This window comes from Rhinolophus ferrumequinum, chromosome 24 (genome assembly GCF_004115265.2).
Source record: "Rhinolophus ferrumequinum isolate MPI-CBG mRhiFer1 chromosome 24, mRhiFer1_v1.p, whole genome shotgun sequence".
Taxonomy (NCBI): domain Eukaryota; kingdom Metazoa; phylum Chordata; class Mammalia; order Chiroptera; family Rhinolophidae; genus Rhinolophus; species Rhinolophus ferrumequinum.
Window position 1 is genome coordinate 9,108,353 of NC_046307.1, and position 9,449 is coordinate 9,117,801.

Here is a 9,449-nt window from a genome sequence, read left to right on the forward strand (position 1 = left end):
AAAAAAAAAAAAAAAAAAAAAAGACCCAGCCAGCTTTCAGGTCCAGCAGGGCCAGGAAAGTCCCTGTGGCTGATCCCAAGGACTTGGTAGCTGGAGAGGTTCGGCGTGGTCAAGTGTAAGTAGCACCTTTCATAAGGAGAACAGTGCCCTCTGCTGGCAGCATCCTAGAGGGTGGAATTGACCCAGCTTCTGGGCCCTCCAAAGGTCTTAGTCTGTGGTGCCAATATCGAAAACCTATTCTTCCCCTCTGAAGGAATAACGATGTGGAAGGGAGATAAACTGGGACAGGAAGGAGACAGAGGCAAGATGTAAGGACCGGCGCAGGAGGTGTGGCCCTACTTTGGTGGCTCCCCCGATCTGGTAGGGACAAGCACAGAAGCCTCATATTTTCCCATGGAAAATCCCAGCACAGAACCAAAGTGCAGTTTAACGGGACATTGGCAGACGCTGCTCCCTATGCCCTTGCCTAGGAATGTTTTGTCTGAAATACACAATTTCCACTTGCCTAATGGACGCTGTGAAGTGTGTTTCTAAGAATATCACAATGGGAGAATGTGATGAGAACTGTGCAGGGCAAAAGGCACAAATAAGTAGATTCCATCCAAAATGTGTCTGAAAGCAAGCTGCCCTACTAGGCTGAGGACCTCGGAGTGGAGGCCCCGCTCCAAGCATAATGTTAGAACCTGTAACTGGCTCAGCAGGAACCCCATATGTTTTTCATAAAAAGGCACAATGTCCACATTGTTCTGTGCTCAATAGCACAACTGTTATAACTAATGCTTTTGCTATGAATACGACTATTTAAAATTCCCAACCAGTTGCACTTAGTGACAATACACATCAGAAAACAAGCCCAGAAGCAGAGATTTCTCACTTTGGGGTCAGTTGGCTTTAAATACACATACACAGGCCTTTTAATATGCCCAACTTCCAAAAATACACTGAATGTTTGCATGGACAATTGTTCTTGTCCCTGGCGTTTGCAGCTACAAAGACCAAAGCAGATTTTCACACATGTACTTGAGAATTTAGCATTGATTCTGTGTACACAGGGCCCGTGCAGAGGGCACTGCATGTTCTATGTTTCATACGACTCCAGTCCCTAACTCCCCACTCCCAACCCCAGGCCTCCCCCAGATCAGCACACAAGGGAGAAGCCTTTCCAGGTCCTCAGCCCCTACCTACCTGATAGGTGTTCAGGTCCCCGGTGCCTCACCCCCTACTGGGGTCTCCAAAGGGGAGTGGGATAAAATGTTTTGATAACAATTGGAAGAGGAAGAAAGTTCTTTCTGGGCCGTAGAATGAATGTCCCCAAACGACCAAGTGTACTGAACCCATTGTCCATTTGGGGAATTTCCCTACCCCTTGAGTCTTGAAGGGAGGCAGTCCCCCACTTCCATTGCTGAGATTGGGGACTTGGGTAAAACCAGCAAAGGAGACCTGGACTCAGCCAATCAGACCTCAGCTTTTGTACTGATGCAGTCACCAGAACAGCTGGGGATTACTGGTGGCGGTGGACTTGAGGGCCCAGCACCCTCCTGGTCCCTCCTGTTTTCAAGTCTGGTTCTCCAGTCTTCCTTAGTGACTCGCTCAGCAAATGCCTCTTCTGGTGGTCAGGCAGGGTTGGTGTCTGCAGTCTGTAAACAAGATCCTTCCCCTAAACTATGTTCCAGGCGACACACACACTTCTTGCATCAATTTTTATTGAGAGGAAAAAAGACTCTTTTGCTAAGTTGATGTGCTCCTCTGACTGGTCTTCTCTCCCTCCAACCAATCCTGACTGAGCCCCTCTCTCATCACAAAAAGAGGGAATACTGCAGTTTTAAAAATCCATAAATTAATTTCCAAATAATCCACAAGACTTGGGTGACACCACATGACAACACTTGGAAGAAGTATCCTGGGAAGGCCCGGCCTGGGTCATCCCCACCCCAAGGGAAAAGCACCGGGTAAACCAGCGTCACCCCCAGTTGCATGGGTGAGAGGTAGGGGCAATGCTCCCTAACTTCACCGCCTGTAATTAAATGAGAGAAGGGGGGAAGGTCGGTTTATCAGGAGGATGGGTGCCTGGGGTCCAGGCAGGACTGGGAGATGGGGGACGGTGACCAAGGTCGCTCCTGATGACGTCCAGTTGGTCCTGAAGGAGCCGGACCCGCTCGTCCAGGCTGCGCTGCTGGGCCAGGACGGCGGCCTTGCCGGCCAGCAGGGCACAGTAGGTGCGCAGCTCCTGGGCGGGAAGTGCCCGCACCAGCACCTCCCGCAGGGCCCGCTCGCGCCGAGCTACGTGCTCCTTCAGCTCCCTGGCGTCCTCCTGCTGCCTCTTCAGGAGCCCGAGTCGCTGCAGCAGAGAGGCCTGGAGCCGCAGGGACAGGGCGCCGTAAGCGGGGCGAGGACGCCTCACCGACCGGCTCTCCCGCAGCCTGAACCCCTTTACCTGCTCGTCAGGGTCGTCGTCTGCGGTCGTCCGGGCCAGGGCGCGGCGCACGCGGGCCAGGCGACTGCCCAGCAGCAACAGGAGGCCAAGTACGCGCTCTAGGTCGGCCATGAACCGGCTGAACCGCTCTAGTTCACGGGGTGCACAGGCCTGGCCTACCGCAGCCTCCAGGGCAGCGCCGCGCCTGGCCCAGGCCCGGGCTGCCTCCTGTAGCTGTTCCTGCTCTGCCTGAAGGTCCCGCAGCATCTTTTGGAGGAGGTCCGCTAGCTCCACCTGCAGGGAGGTGGGTATTTAAGTCTGGGGCCGCTGACTTAGCTCAGACTCCGAGTTCATGCCCCAGCCAGCCTCCCCCAGCCCCACCACACTCACTTTCTTAGCTTGCATGCTGCTGTTTGGCTCAGGGAGACTCCGGCCACATGGCTGGTCAGGCACAGGGTGGGTGGTAAGGTCGTCAGGCCTTCTTTCCTCCTGAGAAGTTGGCAGGAGCTGGGTAGAGCTAATTAGACAGGACCTGGAGACAAAGCCAGAGCTCCCTGGGTTGTTCTGCCCCAGAATGCAGGGGCTTAGAATTCTGAGTCCCTGGTGCCCCTCACTCACCCTGGCTCAGAAGTACCAGCTGCCTCCTCTCCAGCCTCCCCATAGGCTGGCCTCATTGCAGCCCAAACCTCAGCTAAAGGAATCAGCCCATCCAGCAGGTCCAGGGGTGGCTCTGGGCTGGGATAGGAGGTGAGAGTGTCACTCAGAGAGGGATCCAGTCTGGCCAGCTCCTGAACCAGCTCCTCAAGACGCGGACTAGGCCACGCTGGCCTGGAATCAGGCTGGCCAGAGCCCCAAGCCAGGGCAGTGTTGTCAGGAGGCCCTGGGGTATCATTGCTTTGAGGTCCCGGGGCATCAACTGAGAGAGGTTTGAGGGGGTCACTCTCTGCAGCTGCGGGGGTGTCAGTCCTCAGCAGTCCAGTGGAGTCAGTGGTTGGGATGTCACCATTTGCAGTCCCAGGGGGGCTACAGCATGTGGGCCTAGAGGCACCCACAGAACCGTTTACCCCCTGCCAGTAGTCATCTGCCCCTGTAGTCTCTGGGCGCTCCTGGAGGGGCTGCTCTGGAGGGGCTGTAGGCTGGTCAGGCCTTTGTCCCAAGCCAGCTCCATACTGCTGGTCAGAGACATGGACACTATAAGTGGAAGAAACACTGAGTCAGAAAAAGCTCTGGCCAAAGACCAGTGCTGGTCTCTCAGGGCCACCTGCCCCCACCCTTACCCCATCACCTGGGCTCCAGGCTCCAGCTAGGAGAGGGTTCTCTGACCCCCCCCCTCCCCCCGCCCAGCATTTTGTAGCTGTATGTGGGAAGGGGGTGTCTCACTCTGCTTGGAAGCAAAAGGGAATTCACCTGGCTGGGAGCCCCAGGGGGTCATGGGAGTCTGGAGGTGATCTCATTCTGACCAGCATGGCTTCTTCCAGGAAAACTTCATCATCAGGAAGGGAGGGGAGCCGGGAAGACACAATGCAGGTCTCTGGGACCCTCTGGTCACAGTCAGTGGGACTGCTTTGGGGGCCCTCTGTAGGACACACCACTGCGGCTTCCTTCTGAGTCAGGAACCTGGGGGCAGAGACTCCGAACTGACCACAGTGACCAGGAGGGAAGCTCTTAGTGCTGCACCAGAGAGACAGTAAGGTGTTGGGGGGCGGGGTGCTAGGGGATATGGTCTGTAAAAGACAGAGTCAGAAGGCTCAGAATGAGGGTAAGTGGGAGGCCCTCTCCTTTCTTGGGCAAGAGCAATGAGTGCTGCCTCCTCCGGAGAGTAATCCATGTCTCTCACCTGGAATTTTTGGTCTGAAACAACGATCTGGGGGGTTCTACTCCTTGGGAAACAGCCTGGAAAGGCAAACAGTTGGATGAGATGTGGCTCAAGTTTTCAGTCTCCCAGATGCCCCAACCTCAAGCCTGTAGCCCTTCTCTTTCATACCTGGACAATGGGCATGGCCCCTCCTAGACCTCCCCAGGGACCCAAGCCTTCTCCTGAAGCACTCCTGCGAGCAGGCCTGTAGGTGTTGAGCTTCAAGGACCAGGGTCCTGGGTCCTCTGTGCCTCGGGGCAGCCATCTGATCTGGTGACCTTCGAACTCTGACATCGCCTGATGCTGCAATTCCTTGGGCTCCAGCCTGGCGAGGCCAGAGCTGGAGCAGGCCCGACCGGAGCATTCGCCGGCCAACCCACCGCCTCGACCCACGCGATCCAGCTTCCCTGGCTCCGAGAAGCACCACTTCTGCTGCTGGTTGGCGAGGCGGCCGCGGCCGGCGCTTCCTGGCGCGGGGGCCCCGGAGCGCGCTGGCTCCCCTTCCCCGCCGGGGTGGCCGAGCGAGGCGGAGCGCGGGTGCAGCGCGGGGGGCCGCGCGGGGACCGCGGGCCGCAGGCGGGCAGGCAGGCTCATGCGGAGCTCCTTGCGCTGGAAGGACGTCTCCCGGAGCACTCGCCGCTGCGCGCCCTGCAGCCGCTGGCGGTAGGCGGCCCGCGAGGCCGGTGGGCTGGGCGGTTCGGCGGCCCGCGCCGCAGCCTCCGCCTCGGCGGCCAGCGCGTACAGCAGCGGGGTGGCCTGACGGCTGAGCGGCCCCGGGGCCCCCTGGACCTGCGGGGGACGCGGCCCACTGCGTGCGGCGCCCGCGGACCCCGGCTGCGGGGAGGTGCGAAGGGCCGCGGCGGGCGGGGCGGGGGCCGGACCGCCCCACACCACGCGCACATAGTCCCAGTCTAGGTACGGAAGGAGGTCGCTCCCCGGCGACGGTGTGCGCGGCTCAGCACCGCCCGAGGCCGTGGAGAAGGAGCTATAGGCCGAGTCGGCGCGCGCGGACAGCCGCCGCAGGTCCAGGCTGCGCGTGGACGAGGCTGGGGAGGCGCGGTCGCCCCCAGGACCCAGGGCCTCCATGGCTGCCTGGATGAGCGCGGGGCTGGCTAGCTCTGTGGGGGCCTGGAAGAACAAAGATGGGGTGGTGGGTGAGAAGCGCAGGGTTAGGACAGCCTGCTGGCCCCACCATCGCGGACAGCCAGGTACTGACACATCTCCCTGTCCTCCGTCTCAAGCGCTGGCATTGCCCCCCAGGTCAAGGATGTCATGGGCAGTAAGACCAGCTCCAGAGAGCAACTCAGGGAAAGGAACTGGCGACCGGCCCATGCCCCACTGGGGCTCTCCTGGCTGGCAGCCCCCCCTCCGCCCCCACTATCCTGGTACCCCCTGGAGCGCTGAGAATGTACCCATGCTCCTTCCCTCCCCAAGGCTGTCCCACCCAGGCTACTTCCTGATGTTTTGTTAGCTTCTCCATGTGATCTTTCCCTGATAAACAATGGTCAAGAACGTTCTGAGATCACAAGGGAGCCAAGAAAAGAGGGGGGAAAGACCCAGGTCAGGTGGCAGGGGCAGCTTCACAGCCTTACTCCCTCCCTCTGTGCCAGTATGTTCCAGGTGCTTTATATAAATATTTGTCTTGCTCCTCCCAACTGCTATCTGCATTTGATAGATGAGGACACGGTGGTTCTGAGGGGGAAATGATTTGCCCAGGAGCACACAGCTGGTAAGAGGCAGAGCCCTGCCTGGAATCTGGGCCTGCCTCCAAGCTCACTGCAGCCAGAGTCAATTTCCTAGAAGCAAACCCTGCTGAAAGCCAGTCCTCCCCACCCTGCCCCACCCCCTAGATGCCTGAAACTTCCAACACAGCCCAAACTCTACTGTGGGAAACAGTCGCCCCCACCTTCCCTCAAATTACTGGCAGATTCCAGAATAACACAGTCCCTGCCTCAGAGACTGCCTTTTGTCCAGGAGTGACATGCTCACCCCCTCTTTGTCCTGCTACTCTTGCCTGCTGATAGGACTCAGCTCAGAGGTCTCCTGACCCTTTGGGATCCCTGCGGTGTCCTGAGCTGCCCCCATCACAGCGCTCATCACCCTGCATTGTCATTGTTGGCTTGCCTGTGACCCTCTTCCCAGTCCCACCCTGAGCTTCCTGAGGACAGGCCCTGCGCTTACTCATCTCTGGACCCTTAGTGCGTAGCATGTAGTTGATGTTAAATATTTGTTGAATGGCAAGGAAAGCAGTCGACTTGCCAGGAGTAGATAGGGGCGAAAGAAGAGGGCTTCTTTGTTAATGCCCCTTCTTCTCCCCTCCCTATTAATCTTTTCCGGGGAAGGGGACAGACTGGGTGAGGCAGTTGCCCCCATGGACACTGACCAGGCTATTCATGCATTATTAGGGACCAAAAGAGCAGGGAAGCACAGCTTAGAGCAGGACTGGGCAGACATCTCTACCTCCCCAGCAGAGAGAGGGAGCGAGAGGGGAGGAGTCGGGTGGGTGGGAGTGCCTGGGTCAGAGGTGAGAGCAGCTTTGAGTCTTGGGAAGCTGGGGCATCTTATGGGCTGTGGGGCGTTTGGGGTAGGGTGGCCTTCCCTGAGCTGCTTGGTGGGGAGTGCAGAGGAGGGTGGCCTGCAGCTGGGGTAGAAACTGAAAAGCAGGCTCATCTGAGCCTCCTAGACACTAAGAGGTCGCCCTCCACTCCCTTTCCTGAGGCCACAGATGCTACAGATTGCTGGTCAGGGCAGGTAGGGAGGTTAGTGGGAGGCGATGGTGTTTCCTAAAAGGGAGAGGCAGTACCTGCAACACTTCCAGGAAGGGCTTTCCGCGGACCTGGGACCAGACCATCTTGACATCACCCACCTAGAGGCATCTGTATGCCCAGTAAGGCCAGCCCTGCAGATTGGGTCTCACTGCAGCTTAGGGACCTCTTTGCAAGTGTTTCTACTCTCTGGACTTCAGGAAGGTAAGAAGCTGCACTGAACAGTAGCCCTGCCCCTGGGCGGAAGTCACCTCCTCTAGGAAACCTACCCTAACTGCCCAGACACCAGCCCCTCTCTTTCTATCCTCTGGCCCCACTTGGGAGCACTGTTCACCCTGGCTCATGCCACCCATACCTGCCCATGTTGGCCTGCTGCATGTATAGGCACTGGTGACTGTTCAAATACAAAGCTGTTTCCCCAAAAAAGGCCTTGAAAATTTGATCTTATTTGTGAGTTACTGTGTTGACAGAAGACTCTAAGTTCACTAAATAAAAACAGCTTGAATGGATAATAAAAATGTCTATACACATTTGCAATATACTTGTTACCCGAATGAAAGAGCCAAAGAGGAAAAAGAGAGAAAGATGACTTCAGCATGCAGAGCTGGGGCCTGGGAGGTGGAGGTGTCAGGCTCAGGAAGGAGGAAGCTGAAATGGGGAGTAGCCAAGTGGTCCAGTGCTCCTTCAGTCTGGGGCCTGTGGGCTTTGCACTGTTTGTGGCAAGTCTGGCAGCTGGGAAGTGAGGACGTGGGTCTGGACTTCAGCAGAGAGGTTGGACCAGGCCAGCAGGCAAACCCAGGTTTTTAGTTAGAGGTGTTGGGGAAATAGATGAAGACAGCTTCCAGTGGGTAAAACCACACCAAGGCAACGGGAGCACATGCAGGTAAGGGGACCAGAAAGGCGCACAACCTCATACGACCAAAAACTATTGGGAATTAAGTGGTACCTCTCTCCAAAGCCACCTCACTTCTGACCTTTCTGAGGAGAGTTGTCCAGGCGACCCCTCCTGGACGGTCTTCCCTCAGTACTAGGCTCACTGTGGGGCGCTCCTGCATGGCAATCTCCCTGCCAGACTGAGTTTCTGGAACCTGGGCTGTGTCTTGAAACCCAGACCAGCTCTGGCCGGGCAGTCATTTGGGGAAGTCCCACGGCTTTTCCAGTACCAGCGGCATCCCATTCTCCCGGAAACTCTCGCTCTGTGCCGCTCAGGATATGAGGGATGCTGATGGCACTTGGGGTAGGAGATCTCGGTGCTGTCGGACCACGCACGTACCTGGGCTTCAAGCTCTGCGAGTCCAGGAGCTAGAGGAGAGAGGCGCAGGCCTGGCGACCGCAGGGGGCGGCAGAGTCACGCGGTGCGGCGGGTGAGCGGGATCTCGGGGACGCTGGGAGAGCGGATGGCCGCCGGCCCGCGCATTTCTCCACTTTTCCTGTTGGGTTCGCCGTCGGGGAGGGAGGACTCAGAACGCAAGCTGGGGGAGCGGTGGGGGCAGCGTGATTTTGAGCGGGAGGGACCCGATTCTCCAGCGGCTTCGAGGCCGAAGGGTGAGAGCGGGATGGGGGTGGGGGGTCGTGGAGTGGGACTTCCTGCGAGTTTTCGCCACCCGAGCACTCCCTCGGCAACTCCGGCCCCTCAGCGGGTCTGCGTCCTCCCCAACCCTCTGCAAAGAGCCGGGGAGCGCAGGGGCTCGCGCGGACCAGCCTCGGCGCGGAGTCCGCACCTCCGGACCCAACAGCGCGTCGGCTGCTGCGCGGCCCTGCCGCCACCCCCGCCCCCGCCCCCATCTCGCCGTGGGGCTGGCCCTGCCTCCTCCCGGGAAACCGGCCGCGGACCCCCTTGCCGCGCGATCCCGCCGCTTGGCCCCTGCCGCCCGGCTCCGGGCCTCGCCGCGTACCTGAGCTCCAGCCCGAGACGCGCTCATGGGCGCCCGCGGCCGCGCGGTGACATCAGATCCCCGGGCTCCGACTCCGGACCCCACCTCCAGGCTCCGGCTGCCGCGGGGGAGGCGCCACGTCCGGCCACCGGGGGCGGGAGCGCGGAGCGGCAGCGCTGCTCCGGGGGCCGCCCGCCCCTTGGTAGTGTCCGCTCGCCGGTCTAGCCCCGGGCCCAGAGAGTGGACACTCGTTCTCCGCCGGGCACAGACCTCTTGCTCCGGGCGGGAGAAGCCGGAGAATAGGGACAGGAAGGGAGACTACGGCGCTTGCCCACCCGCCAGCCTCCTCAGCGCGCATATTGCGCGGGCCCGGGGGCGAGGGGGGGGGGCAGGCCCCTCGGTGGGGAGGCCCAGGATGGGCCCCAAGGCCCAAGACGGCCACCCCTTTCCTTTAAAGCTTGGCTAAGAAAACAAGCTCGCCCGGGCCTCATGCCCCTGTTCCTGTCCCTCTGAGTACGGGACAGTTCGGATAGTAACAGACC

General features: G+C 59.2%; 1 protein-coding gene across 5 annotated transcripts; it reads right to left on the reverse strand.

The window, feature by feature from the left end:
• Positions 1–1,689: 1,689 nt before the first annotated feature.
• On the reverse strand, positions 1,690–9,172 carry SHROOM1 (shroom family member 1). Of its 5 annotated transcripts, XM_033096750.1 has the most exons (10): positions 8,929–9,172; positions 8,008–8,463; positions 4,398–5,396; positions 4,251–4,306; positions 3,821–4,030; positions 3,032–3,604; positions 2,804–2,945; positions 2,636–2,707; positions 2,435–2,476; positions 1,690–2,353 (listed from the first exon to the last, which is right to left on the reverse strand). In XM_033096750.1, the coding sequence occupies exons 2-10, from the start codon at positions 8,086–8,088 to the stop codon at positions 2,021–2,023; spliced, it is 2,508 nt and encodes an 835-aa protein (XP_032952641.1). In that variant the 5' UTR covers positions 8,089–8,463; positions 8,929–9,172; the 3' UTR covers positions 1,690–2,020. The 5 variants fall into 5 exon arrangements, with proteins under 5 accessions (XP_032952641.1, XP_032952640.1, XP_032952638.1 ...); XM_033096749.1 differs by having other exon boundaries at positions 2,435–2,707; positions 8,307–8,463; positions 8,929–9,168; XM_033096747.1 differs by having other exon boundaries at positions 2,435–2,707; positions 8,929–9,168.
• Between the last annotated feature and the right edge of the window lie 277 nt (positions 9,173–9,449).

Excerpts from the sequence above, each read along its gene's own strand:
- SHROOM1 (XM_033096747.1), bottom strand. The coding sequence starts at position 8,088 with ATGCAGGAGCGCCCCACAGTGAGCCTAGTACTGAGGGAAGACCGTCCA. Across the intron at positions 4,031-4,250 it reads TTTCAGACCAAAAATTCCAG|GTTCCTGACTCAGAAGGAAG; the intron begins GTGAGAGACATG and ends CTCTGCCCCCAG. Across the intron at positions 2,946-3,031 it reads GCTGGTACTTCTGAGCCAGG|GTCCTGTCTAATTAGCTCTA; the intron begins GTGAGTGAGGGG and ends CTTTGTCTCCAG.